Consider the following 12,837-nt stretch of genomic DNA (forward strand, 5'->3'; position numbering starts at 1 on the left):
GCATGGTTTATTTTTGTGTTTCTTAGGAAAGTCAAATCTTTCTGGAAGTACTTCATGGCTTTTTTTTTTCTTGTGGCAAGTCTTGAAGCAATACTGGTGAGATAGTTTGGAAGAAAAAGCAATATCTTTATTGACTGGTTTCAAAATATACAAAATAATGGAGACACATGGTGTGCATAAAACAACCTTTAGGGCTTTGTAAGCTCTAAGAGTTCATACAAAATGCTTTTCTGTCCATATCTCACATGTAAAGCCCTCTGCTGCCTGCTGTTCAACTTTGTGAAAGCTTCTTTGTTCTCCATTATCATCTTATCAGGGTCATCTTCTCTTCCCTCATTCTTGCTGTCTTTATAACCATGTAACGTCAGTTTTGTTGCCCCATGAATGAGCTTTTTCCAAATGGCCTGTACTTTGGGAAGTCCCTCTTTGGATAAAGTCAGGGCAGTATCTTCCTCATTTTCGTCATCCTCTTCCCATCCTTCACTTTCTTTGAAATCCGAGAACTCTTCCTTTGACATGGAAAACACCTAAAGACACAGCAAAAGTACTGGTTCGGATCATTTCCAATAACTTCAGACATGTACCAACAAAACAATTTCTCACCTTCAAAACCGTGTTAAGTGCGGTATCTGTGAGACAACCCTGTTCACCAAAAATGATCGGTTTGTTCTCTTCCATTTCATTCAGCATCTTCCACTTTTCTTCCAAAAGTGACAACTCTAACTCCGACGTAATACCTAGATGATTAAAGTAACTGTTAAATAAAAACATCAGGGGGAGGATGAAAGATAATAGTATGTCTCTCACCTTGAGCGGCTTTGTAGAAATTGCTGACGGGGATGTCCACAGTGTCATTGCTGTTGTTTGGAAAGGGCTCAGTGAAACCATACATGTGCAATAGCTGCCAGTTTGCCATCTGCCCATATGTGTTAAAAACCTCTTCACCTTTACAAATCGGGCGCACGCTAACCATCTTCAAACTGTCCTGAGCAAAAGGGCATGGATGTCACAGGGAGGACCGAGCCAAGATAGTGTTAAAACATGATTTCCTTACTGGTGTGAATTCCAGATTTGCATTGTGATTTGCAATGTGGTTCAGCATGTCTGCCATGGGTACCATCATTGGGGGACTGGATGCAATTTCTTGTTCATCTTCGTTGTCGTCGTCGTCATCCTCATCGGGCTCCTGAAAACTACAATGAACGTACAAAAAAATAAATAAAAAAAATGTAAAGGATTGAAAATTTAAGGATGAATGAGTTTTTACGGTTCGAACCTGTACGCCATGACGAAGGCCACCAGTTGTGTGTAAAGCTCCAGTGTGTGAGTCTGTGGGGACCAGTATTCAGAATATTTGGTCATCAAGGGGAGAATCACATCCGAATATTCTTTGGAAATGTTATCCAAGTCTGTGTCCACGGCTTTAGGGATTCCTGTTCCCTTTAAGAGCGTGTCCCTCTCATCTTTAGACCTAAAATACAAAGATGAAAATGCATTAGAATGTATAAGTGATCAAGGCAACACGTAAGCTTTGGCACTTTGCTGGCCTCGACGGTGTGAGTTTGCCTCCCGGTTTCAACAATTTGCTGCTAATTACCCCTTTTCAAGATCTGTCCTGTCAAATAATGTCTACAGATGTTAAAATGGTGTCATACCAAAACATAGGATGGTCCAATTTTCTAAAGTCATCCCACAGAGAAAGGTATGGCCTCCAGCGTGACTGGCTTGAAGTATATTCGTGCAACAAAGCCATGAGCAAGGGAACCCAGTTTGAGGCACTTTTCAGGATTTCCTCTTCTAGAATAAAAAACAAAACAATCAAAACTACACACAGTAAGCATAATCATTTAAATAAGATATTAACTACCTTTGTCAAGCACACCAGAGACCTTTGATGATTCCTCATGTAGAATAGCTTCTCTGGGTACTGTAAACAACACCTCTCCTTCCTCAATATCATCCTTGGCCAACATGCCATACTCTGCTGCTGTCCCTTCATGAGTCACGTACACCTGTTTAAGACAAAATTACAAATGACATGAAACCAAGAAAGATTTGAAGTGTCTCAATTGAACAGCGATTTACATCTAAGCTTTACCTTTTCGCTGAGCTTCAAACATACTTGGTCACACCACTGGAGGAATCTGTTCAGACGAAACTCTACGCCTTCATCCATCTGTCAAAAAAAAAAAAATCAAAACAAAACGGTTAATACACAACCTGATCAAGAAAGAAATTATGATCCTGACAGTCTTTGCAATTTACAATGAATTATCCATTCGAATCAATTCATCTATTCACCAAAAGATTGTGTTCCCAACATAACCCCGCTGTCATTATTTTATAACTTGAACATGTCTACAAAAGCCAGCCAGAATATTTTGTGTGTGTCTGGTATCATCAATAACTTGGAATACTTACGTTTGTAATTTATTGAGAATGTTATGGTAGAAAATGTTAAAGTTATAATTTTGTATTATAATTATTCTTATGTATTTTGGTATGTTGTTAGACATTTTTAATTTCATTGCTTGATTCACCATATGTCACATTCTCTTGTGATGGAGTATCGAAGTACCACCTCCAAGCTCTCATGTGGGCTAAATCCGTGGAGTATGTTTTGATCATCAGCAAAGCTGGCTATGCAAGTGGGGATCAGTGTGCCACCAGGGCTCATCTGAGCAGGGAAGGAGCTGTTATGCAAGTTGATAATGTGCAATGCATAGTGAGGTACATTATTTGGTGCTAGAACAGCACTGTTAATAAACCTTGAATTTGAACACTTGAACTGAACACTTGTATGTTTACATACGACTGTAAAATAAACAGAAGAGCAATATACAACTCAGATGTGTTGCTTATCTAAACCATCGACTTCCCTGCCAGACACGTGCCACACTAAACTGTCTCAGATTCAGTTTCTTATTCCAAATAGATGGACTGTCTGCTCGCTTGGACGTTTCAATAAATACCTTCGGTCGTTTAACTTCTGTGGCCATGATATATAATATACTTTATTAATAAAATATGAGCCTAGCAATGTCCGCAACCGTTGATGCTTCTTCTTCTGTGGAAGTGAGGTTGGTTGAAATCAGTAACGTATTTAGGCTGCCTCCTGTTGGACTGACAAAAAGAAACCAAAATAGGATGCTTGTTTTGATTCTACCCATCTGTCCAGCCCTAGCCAGTATCTCCAGTGTCAGACATGACGCTGTAGGCTGTATTATACTTATATTATTTTGTCTTATTACCATTAACGCCACGTTAATGCCATGTTCAGTTCTCATCGCTCATTGTAAAAGTTGTGTCTTTTATTTTGAAAAACATTGGCGGAAATAGTTGTATATATTGTCCACTAATGATTTGGTGACAAGCTAATGAGTTAACAGTTACTAGTTTATGTAGGACATCGAGAAAAAGGTGGGATATTTGTGTGAATGCTGTTTTTGGTCAGTTTCGTATGTAAATGTAGCTAACGTTAGCTGCTTTTTGTCGCATTGGTCATTCATATTCCAAACCTTCGTCGTCACTTTGCTTCAGATAGCCTGTATCTCTTGAATGCGAAACGTATTACAGTACTTTACAGTATTTTGTTGTTGATTTTCCGAGTGTAGCATGTTAGATGTGAGGGTGTTCTAACGTTACATGTTAAATCAGAAATTTACATTAAACTGCAATGAGATTAGCCTGCCCTGGCGAAGAGCCTTAGCATATGCGCCTCAGGTTGCCAGGCAACAAGACTCTTCCGTGAGGGTCAAACGTAAAGCCTGTAATTACATTAGTTAACGTTTCTTGTTTTAACCTCTTTGGATGGAATAGTTTGTATGTGTTTGTGTGTAATGTTAGATATTTTGTTCTGCATTTGTGCATTTATGCTTACAGTATTGTCAGTGCCAGCCTTCAAAATAATCCTCAATAACACAGATTATGTGTCCTTCTCTCCCTGAACGTGATATAGAATTTATTAAAAGATGTTGGTCCCGATCTTTACATTAAAGCTCAACCATAAGATTAACCCTCGGATGGTGACAATTGGTAAATTTGATGGAGTTCATCCATGCCTCACGGCTGCAACACAAGCTGGAAAGGTAATTTGTAATGTGGTGCATAATGTCTACATACACGTGATATAGACTGGTCATCTTTCTTGCAATACCTACTTTTTCTTCATTCAACCCCATATCTTTGCTTTAAAGGTGTTTATTCACAACCCCCATGCTCGTGGACAGAGGTTAACTGGACACCGCTTGAGTCAAAGTGCACAAGACTCTGATGTGTCTCTTCTTAACATTAACCAGGCAGTTACCTGTTTGACAGCAGGAACTTTGGGTCCAAACATCACTGGGGACACGCTGTTAGTGGGCTCTCAAACCAACCTTCTGGCCTACAATGTTCATGATAATGCTGATGTTTTCTACAGAGAGGTGAGTATCGTTAAATAAATGCATCATGTAATGGTTAGAGCCTGGCAATTATGTGCTTTTGTGTGGTTGTATAACGAAGGTGACAGATGGAGCCAATGCCATTGTCCTGGGTAAACTTGGAGACATCCCTTCACCTCTCGCCATTATTGGAGGGAACTGTGCCTTGCAAGGTTTTGACTTTGAGGGGAATGACCATTTTTGGACAGTAAGGAAGTACAGTATACATCACATGCTATGAATGACCATATTTGTTCATTTGTTTCACATCATACTGTTGTCAAACTTCTCTGTTGTGTCCATTACCTGATTGCTTCCAGGTGACTGGTGATAATGTGAGATCTCTTGTTCTCTGTGACTTCACTGGAGATGGGAAAAATGAAGTGAGTTTTGTGCACATGCAGCCATTGGTCTTTGCTAGTCAATACTACATTTTCATTTACTTTGAAGTTGACATTTGTGTCTGTTATATCCGTAGCTTTTAGTAGGATCTGAAGACTTTGATATTAGAGTTTTTAAAGAGGATGAGCTCGTGGCTGAAATGTCTGAAAATGAGGTAAATTATTTGATTTAGTCTCAGCACTGAATACTTTCTTGCTACATTTATATGCCTTTAATGCTTTTCAAAATACTTTTCTAAATGTGGTTTGCAAAATGTATTTTTGTTTATTTACAGACTGTTACATCCCTTTGTCATATGCATGACAGTCGATTTGGCTACGCACTTGCAAATGGTACTGTGGGTGTTTATGACCGCAGTTCACGATACTGGAGAATCAAGGCAAATGAAACTTTTAGTTTTATACTTTCTTTACATGTATAATATGCAGTGTAAATTTAACCAAATTCCTTCTTGTAAATGTTCTGCTTTCACTCCATTTGCCTTTAGTCCAAAAACCATGCAATGAGCATTCATGCTTTTGACCTGAATGCTGACGGAGTAGTGGAGCTCATAACTGGCTGGTCAAATGGAAAGGTCAGCACGCCAACAGTTGTTGGGATACCACATATATTTAGACATGTATTTGTAATTTTAATTTTAAATTGTGTTTACTTAATTGCAGATTGATGCTCGTAGTGACCGTACCGGGGAAGTCATTTTTAAAGACAACTTCTCCTCTTCAGTGGCTGGAGTGGTGGAGGGAGACTACAGGCTGGATGGACAGAAGCAGCTCATCTGCACCTCTACAGAAGGGGAGGGTATGCTCTGTAGTTTGTCTAACTGAACATACCCTTAAACCTTTGAAAATGATCTGACTATTTTACATTTTGTCATGTTGAAGTTCGGGGTTATCTGCCCGCGAGTAAAGAACAAAAGGGAAATCTTATGGACTCTAGTGCTGAACAGGATCACATCAGAGAGCTCAGCCAGCGCAAACAGAATCTCCTGCTGGAGCTTCGCAACTATGAAGAAAACGCCAAGGTAGAGTTGTCTAATTCTATCTTAATACAATCTTGTTTGCATCCCCCTTTGACTCTCTTATGACTTACAGACGCAATACAGTTGTAGTAGTACAAGGCAATTTTGAATAAAAAGTTGTTTGATGTCAATTTAAGGGGGTGTCAGAAGCAAACACTGGTGTAGGTGTGATTCCAGCCAACACGCAACTTCAGACTGCACTTTCAGTACGACCAGCTACAGAGGCTCAGAGGGCTCATGTTGAGCTCAGTATTTCAACACCCAATGGTAGCCCACTAGACAAAAAATGTGTTGTTTGATGTGTTAAATACAAAGAAATCATTCAAATTATGTTATGTTTTGTCTTCTTTTTTTAGAAACCATTATTCGCGCAGTGCTCATTTTTGCAGAGGGGATATTTGAAGGAGAGAGTCATGTGGTACACCCAAGTGCTCAAAATCTTTCAGGATGTATACAAGTTCCTATTGTTCCTCCAAAGGATATACCCGTGGACCTGCATATCAAAGCCTTTGTCGGTGGAAAGTCAAGGCAGGAATATGATTATAAGCTTTGACACCTTTAATTGTGAATTGTAAAGGTTATGTTAGGTTATCTCTCTTTGCAGCTCACAGTTTCATGTGTTTGAAATCACGCGTCAGCTGCCTCGCTTCTCCATGTATGAACTTACTGATACTTCCTCAGCTGCTCCGCCCTCTGGATGGGTCACCTTCAGCATAAATGACAGGCCACAAAGGGTCTGTGTCAAATCGTGGTTTTTTTTCTTCATGTTTTTAACAGAAAAGTAATCGTTGTTTCCTCGGTGCAGGTTGTGATGTGGCTAAACCAGAACTTCCTCCTTCCAGAGGGTGTTGCCAGTCCAGATGTGACTTTTTATTCTTTAAGGGCTGGGGGAGTGTTGTGCATCAGTTTGGCCAGCAGTGGACAGGTAATGCACATGATATGAACTGTGTAAAAACAACTTGTACATAGTTGCCTTTACAATGGTCAATTATGTGAATATGCACATTTGTCACTTTTGCATGTTATCACCATGATTATATTTGTCTTGATTTGTGAAATGTGAATTTCGTTTTGTCATCAGATTACTTTGAAAACTGATGACATTGACCTGGCTGGAGATCTTGTACAGTCAATGGCTTCCTTTCTGGGAATAGAGGACCTGTCAGCAGAGGCAGATTTTCCTGGATATTTGGAGGAGCTGCGCACCACACTCACTGAGGTGGGATTTCATTTGTGTCTTTTTATACTTGGCTTACCTAAAGTTTAGTAATAAGTACATTTTTGTCAGGTGGATGAGTTCCACTCAGTTCATCAGAAGTTAACTGCAGCAATGGCTGACCACTCAAACTATATCAGGACTATGTTGGTACAAGCAGAAGATTCCCGTCTAATGGGCGACATGTAAGTCATTTTATATGATCACTTTCATGGAATATTCCGCTAATTAAATCATAAGAACAGCACACAGCTTGGATGGAAGACCATTTGGGAACACCAGGAAGCCTGGGTGAATGTGGTGCATGTGTGGTTGGTGGTGGTTGGAGGGGCCGATGGTGCAGACTGGTAGCCCCACTCCCGTCAGTCTACCCCAGGGGAGCTGTGGCTACAATAGTAGCTTACCACTATGAAGTATGGAGTGAATGAATAATGCAACATAATAATGCAAAGTGTCCAGAAAAGCATGACCAGTGCATTATTATTATTATTATTATTATTATTATTATTATTATTATTACAATTTGTTCTTTAACGGTATTACTAAATATCAACTATTTGTACTGCTTTGTTATTCGTTGAAATAATATATTCTGTAATCTATAATCACCTAATGACGGTGTAATTTTTAAATAGGAAAACCATGAAGAAGCGCTACAGAGAGTTGTATGATTTAAACAGGGATCTGATAAATGAATACAAGATCCGCTCCAACAATCACAATGCTCTACTCTCCTGCCTTAAATCTGTCAATCAAGCCATTCAGCGAGCGGGACGACTCCGAGGTAAAACGCTATCATTTACAAGCTTGCATATTATTTGTTGATTTCTTCTTTCTTTTCTTTTCTTTAGTGGGAAAACCCAAGAACCAGGTGATCTCCGCTTGCCGAGATGCTATCAAGAGCAACAATGTTAATGCACTGTTAAGGATCATGAAAGCAGGCACTGCGTCCTCCTGAGAGTGAAATGTAGCTGAACATGTGAAGATGTTGACTAAAAATCATGCACACTGAAGTACTCTATTCAACAAACCAACATGACATGTTTGGATGGAAGCAGACAGTGGTCACAAACAAGGAAAACGCAATCGCCTTAATCCTCGTGCTCAGATATAAACCTGACAGTAATAAAAGAAAGAGTAGACCTTGTTCAGGCTATTAGCGCTGTCTAGTCAATGTGGAGTGGCAAAAACCTAACCTAGCTTGCCAGGGTGTTCAGCTAGTATTTAGTTATTTGACTTTAATAGCTCATAATTTGACGGGGCTTTCTATGCCAGGTGATCCATACACTGAGCTGAGTTGGGTGCATGGAGAGATCTTGCAGATGTTCTCCAGATGATTCCGCAGTTGTTTTGAGTGTTTGGGAATATGATGCTGGGTCAGCACAGGACTGTTTAAGCCAGTTGACAATGTGATGTTTAGAGAAAGGGCAGCTGGGAAGTCAGTGGAGCCCCAGTGACACCTCACTGTCTCAGCCCCAGATGTGTCTTTAGCCAAAGAAACCTAAGGTAATAATTTTGTGTCAATTTTATAGATTTTAAAATGTAATAAAATAAATGATGTCTTTCGTGTTTGTTGATAATTCTTTCAACTATTATATGTGTTGTGAACAGTGAACCAAATGAGAGCAATGTGCTTCTATCTTTAAAATAATGTCTACTTGATTAGAGGTTTAGTTGTAGCATATTCCATTTCAAATCCTCTTACATATCACAATGCAATTGTGTCATTGTTTATAACAGTTACTCTGTAACAGTATCCCAGTGTGACTGCCCCCTCTTCTTCACGTGTCCACTCATGCTATAGGCTCCTGCACATATGGTTTGGTAATAGTCCAGATCAGGGTCATTAATCACAGTTCCAGTGGTTCCTGTGTGTCTGGTACTACACACAGTGAAGTATTTTCAATCCTATTGATCGAACCAGTTTACACATCAACCTTACACTCCAACAGTTTGCTTGCAAGCACCACTTTATACTTAATATGTGAATTGGCTCCAGGTTACTGTGTACTGGGGAAAAACGGGCCCTGGGTTTGAACATACAGCCCATATTCATAAGAAAGAAGGCTTTCTGTATTGAAGCCTCATTTACAAAGTCTACATAAATTGAAATCCCATGACTAAAATCCCATTACTCGTTTTCATGACACGCCTGGATAAGTGAAATAGTGTCATTACTTTTAAATCCCGGGATTTAATATTCACACGAGTAGAATAAGTTTTCGTTGTGTTGGCATCTGGCTCTCTCCGAGTTGGAGTCACGTGGTAAGTCTGGAGGACTCCCAAGCTGCGTTCAATGACCTTTAGGATAAACTAAATGATTTCCATTTGTCGCTAATTTAAGCATAACCGGCTAAACACACGAGTTCAAGTTTATGTGTCGGCGGGTAAGCAAAGCTTTGCATTGACATCAAAGGAGCTTTCACCTACGTAAACTGCAGTCGTCTTACGCTGGAGCACTTTGTGAAAGTTTTATTTACGAGCTGCACTTGAACGCTTCTCAAGAAACTGTAATTATCCGTGGTTTAGCGCCGCATAAGAGCTCACTTTTTCACACTGAAAGCTTGTATGGATTGATTTTCTCTCGTCTTAAACCTCTTATTCAAAGTTGTCATCGTTTTTTTTGTTTTGTTTTGTTTTCACATGTAGACAATAAAAAGCTGCGGGACTGTTATGTGCCACAGTTTCCAGGACTAGGGCAGATGCTTTGAGTTTACCATGTACTCCTAAAACCTGTGGTAAGTTAGTTACGAATGCTTCGCATGCTACGATGAGTTTGTGAATTTAACACTGTAAGATGTGCTGTTTTAACAATGAGAACAGCTTCATTTTGGCCAATAAAGCTGTTCTCATTGTTCAATAAAGACCACAGGATGAAAACGCATGCTTTTCATAGCTTTTGCCGTGAAACTTTAAGAGATCTAACAATAATAGATCTTCAGATTATGGGGACATGGTGTTCTAATCTTCAATATAATGCTACCCCTATATCTACTTACATAAGAGACAGACACACCCCCTTCACTGATGCCTCTCTATCTGTAAAGTGGGGTAATGTTGCCGTGTATTCAAACACTTGGAAAGTTTAGTTGAGTTTGTTTGTGAGTGTGTGTCTGAGGTTCTCCGCAAGCATCATATTGTTACATTCCTCCTTACACTGATTTGACTTTTCTCTCTCTTAGCATTCAGCCTCAGCCCTCTGCCTCGACCCTCAGAGCACTGAGATGGGGGGAACCAAAAGAAGAAAAGGACACCAGCAAACTCCAGCAACAATATCCAACAACTATCAAACACTAACCTGGCTTTAGTGTGATCTATAATGCACGTGTCGGTCCAGAGGTGAAGTCAAGAACGACAGCATGAGGAGGCTCCTGCGAGTGAAGGGAGATGTCCTGTGCACAATGCTGCTACTGTTGCTCTTCTGCCTGCTGTTTTATGTCCGCCAGGTACAGACCTTTTCCCATTGATCCTACGGTCTACTGTGATGTTTCGACTGAAAATGTCTCTGTTTCATGTGGGGGAAGATGGTATTGTCGTCTGGTTGGGATAGACCTGTTTGGAAGCTGGAGATGAACAGCTCCACCACCTCCAGTCGCACTCTGCTGGGGGCCAGTGGATCCAAAGTAAAGGAGAGTCGAGACATCGCTTTGGTATGTCCTAATAATAGTGCAATGTGATGTAAAAGCGGCATAGCTGCATAGTTTGATGACTCCCTATGACCGAAAATACTGATGTTACAGTTGACGTGTATGCCTAATCTTCTGTCTCTCTGTTGCCTATTACTGCTCCAGCCTCCTCCAAAGCTGCCGACCATTAAGACCCAGTCCAAGATCAAAGCTCCTCAGGCCAAGTCCAAAACCCAGGTCAAAGCCAAGGGGAAATCCAAGTCGAGACGCAAGAATGCAGCCAAACCAACCAGGCCTCCTCTGCCCACTCTGCCCCCGTTTGACTTTGAGGGATATTTGAAAGCAAAGGACAACCGAAACTTCAGCCTGCTCATCGACCAGCCCGAGAAATGCCACATCGATGGGCAAAGTGCACCGTACATGCTTATTGCAGTCAAATCTGTCGCGGCTGATTTCGACAAGCGGCAGGTAAACGTACTTTCATAATAATCGAAGAATTGGCTGATTGTTGTTCCCGTAAGGGGCTCGTGTTAAGAACAGCATCATTCTTGTGTCAGGTTGTGCGTCGGACCTGGGGTAAGGAGGGGAGCTTTCCAAATGGGGTAACCATACGCACAGTGTTCCTGCTGGGCGTCCCGAGGAATCAGAGTAGCCTGCCTTTATGGGACAGGCTGTTGGCCTATGAGAGCCAGAGCTTTAAGGACATCCTGCTGTGGGACTTTGAAGACACCTTTTTCAACTTGACACTGAAGGAAACGCACTTTTTAACGTGGGTCAACAGCAGCTGTCCTCACATCAAGTAAGTGTCGAAGAAAAGAGTCGTAAGGCGAAGAAGCAATTGTCAATAATGCACCACATTGGAAAGTTTTTTGTCCAATATAGAATCATGAAACTATTAATGTACAAAGCTGTCGATAGTTCACGACTATTTCCATTCTTTATCAGGCTTTGAAGTAAATAATAAGTCAATGGTTTGTGGTTCTGTGACTTTAATTTACCATGGCATGCTCATTTGCAGGTTCATTTTCAAAGGCGACGCCGATGTCTATGTAAATATTGAGAACATACTGGAGTTGCTGGAGGGGCAGACACCAGAGGAGGACCTTTTTGTCGGTGATATTATTGTAAATGCCAAACCCATCCGCCGGCGTAGTTCGAAGTACTTTGTCCCCGAGTTTGTGTATGGGGGCAGTCTGTACCCCTCATATGCTGGAGGAGGAGGATTCGTCATGTCCGGACATACAGCGCGCAGACTGAGCTCGGCCTGTCAGCAGGTACTAAAGCCTAAACACCTATATTAACAGTATTAAAACACTTTACCCCTTTTCATCAGCATTTCCTTTCTTGAGCCTCTACAGTAAATATTCCTGAGTGCCTTTCTTTATGGTTTTTAACTTGTGAGCAAAAATAAAAACCTTCATGGAGCCGGTGTTGTTTTCTTGTCCTCTAGGTGGAGCTGTTTCCCATCGATGACGTCTTTTTGGGAATGTGCCTTCAGGTGATAGGGGTCAAGCCTTCCCGGCACCAGGGCTTTCGGACATTTGGGATTCCCCGTCCGTCGGCTGCGCCAAATCTCCAAACATTTGACCCGTGTTTCTACCGAGAGCTGATGGTGGTGCACAGCCTGAGTGTCCCACAGATATGGCTGATGTGGAACTTGCTGCATGACCCTAAATTGAGTTGCCACAGCAAAGCAAGGGCCACCTCCAAACCCTTCTCATGGAGCTTTGAATACAGGACGGGACAAGCAGCCCCAGACACACAGGACATGGACTACGGGGTCAAGCAGGTCTTTGTAACACATTAGAGCTTATGGGCCATCCATACATGGAGTAAAGCAGGGCTTCTCAAACTGTTAACACAAATCGTTACAAAAATGAACGATTTTTTAACTTACTAAAATGTGTTGGAATTAGCTCTCAAATATGAATCAGGACTTTGAAATGATACCTGAAGGGTCGATACAAACACACAATAGGTGTATGTGCGGGTTTGAGAATTCTAAACAACTAAACTTCTTTTCTCTTCCTCTCTGTGGGATCATCACATCACCTCACAGCATGGTTGGAGTTTACTTTTGAGAATTTGTGGCCAGATTAGGGTTGCAACTAACAATTATTTTGGTAATTAATCTACATGTTTTTTTTTTTCATT

The 12,837-nt window shown here is 41.0% G+C and overlaps 3 protein-coding genes across 4 annotated transcripts; 2 read left to right on the top strand and 1 right to left on the bottom strand.

Annotated features, from left to right (window-relative positions):
* Positions 1 to 92: 92 nt before the first annotated feature.
* Positions 93 to 3,076, bottom strand: setd6 (SET domain containing 6, protein lysine methyltransferase). 2 transcript variants are annotated; one of them, XM_079567489.1, is made up of 9 exons: positions 2,973 to 3,076; positions 2,099 to 2,176; positions 1,868 to 2,012; positions 1,656 to 1,797; positions 1,277 to 1,471; positions 1,055 to 1,193; positions 808 to 985; positions 604 to 737; positions 93 to 527 (listed from the first exon to the last, which is right to left on the bottom strand). In XM_079567489.1, the coding sequence occupies exons 1-9, from the start codon at positions 2,997 to 2,999 to the stop codon at positions 189 to 191; spliced, it is 1,377 nt and encodes a 458-aa protein (XP_079423615.1). In that variant the 5' UTR covers positions 3,000 to 3,076; the 3' UTR covers positions 93 to 188. The 2 variants fall into 2 exon arrangements, with proteins under 2 accessions (XP_079423615.1, XP_079423614.1); XM_079567488.1 differs by having other exon boundaries at positions 1,268 to 1,471.
* A 266-nt stretch (positions 3,077 to 3,342) lies between these two features.
* Positions 3,343 to 8,596, top strand: bbs2 (Bardet-Biedl syndrome 2). Its single transcript, XM_079567722.1, has 18 exons — positions 3,343 to 3,420; positions 3,959 to 4,088; positions 4,197 to 4,424; positions 4,504 to 4,629; positions 4,742 to 4,804; positions 4,900 to 4,977; positions 5,098 to 5,202; positions 5,311 to 5,397; positions 5,486 to 5,621; positions 5,705 to 5,844; positions 5,979 to 6,108; positions 6,198 to 6,369; positions 6,446 to 6,575; positions 6,647 to 6,766; positions 6,923 to 7,060; positions 7,130 to 7,242; positions 7,693 to 7,841; positions 7,909 to 8,596. The coding sequence occupies exons 2-18, from the start codon at positions 3,972 to 3,974 to the stop codon at positions 8,013 to 8,015; spliced, it is 2,139 nt and encodes a 712-aa protein (XP_079423848.1). The 5' UTR covers positions 3,343 to 3,420; positions 3,959 to 3,971; the 3' UTR covers positions 8,016 to 8,596.
* A 985-nt stretch (positions 8,597 to 9,581) lies between these two features.
* b3gnt9 (UDP-GlcNAc:betaGal beta-1,3-N-acetylglucosaminyltransferase 9) lies at positions 9,582 to 12,614 on the top strand. The gene is made up of 7 exons (XM_079567968.1): positions 9,582 to 9,792; positions 10,240 to 10,503; positions 10,582 to 10,707; positions 10,849 to 11,151; positions 11,241 to 11,482; positions 11,702 to 11,957; positions 12,134 to 12,614. Exons 2-7 carry the CDS (start codon positions 10,417 to 10,419, stop codon positions 12,488 to 12,490), a joined length of 1,371 nt encoding a protein of 456 aa, XP_079424094.1. The 5' UTR covers positions 9,582 to 9,792; positions 10,240 to 10,416; the 3' UTR covers positions 12,491 to 12,614.
* The last annotated feature ends 223 nt before the right edge of the window (positions 12,615 to 12,837 follow it).

This window comes from Gobius niger (assembly GCF_951799975.1).
Source record: "Gobius niger genome assembly, chromosome: 12".
In the NCBI taxonomy this organism is placed as follows: Eukaryota; Metazoa; Chordata; class Actinopteri; order Gobiiformes; family Gobiidae; genus Gobius; species Gobius niger.

Coding starts and splice junctions, on each gene's coding strand:
- bbs2 (XM_079567722.1), top strand. CDS start 3,972: ATGTTGGTCCCGATCTTTACATTAAAGCTCAACCATAAGATTAACCCT. Junction 5,398..5,485: donor CTGGCTGGTCAAATGGAAAG/GTCAGCACGCCA, acceptor ACTTAATTGCAG/ATTGATGCTCGTAGTGACCG. Junction 6,767..6,922: donor GTTTGGCCAGCAGTGGACAG/GTAATGCACATG, acceptor TTTTGTCATCAG/ATTACTTTGAAAACTGATGA.
- setd6 (XM_079567488.1), bottom strand. CDS start 2,999: ATGGCCACAGAAGTTAAACGACCGAAG. Junction 1,798..1,867: donor CTCTGGTGTGCTTGACAAAG/GTAGTTAATATC, acceptor TTTTTATTCTAG/AAGAGGAAATCCTGAAAAGT. Junction 738..807: donor TTTCTACAAAGCCGCTCAAG/GTGAGAGACATA, acceptor TTAATCATCTAG/GTATTACGTCGGAGTTAGAG.
- b3gnt9 (XM_079567968.1), top strand. CDS start 10,417: ATGAGGAGGCTCCTGCGAGTGAAGGGAGATGTCCTGTGCACAATGCTG. Junction 10,708..10,848: donor AGAGTCGAGACATCGCTTTG/GTATGTCCTAAT, acceptor TTACTGCTCCAG/CCTCCTCCAAAGCTGCCGAC. Junction 11,958..12,133: donor TGAGCTCGGCCTGTCAGCAG/GTACTAAAGCCT, acceptor CTTGTCCTCTAG/GTGGAGCTGTTTCCCATCGA.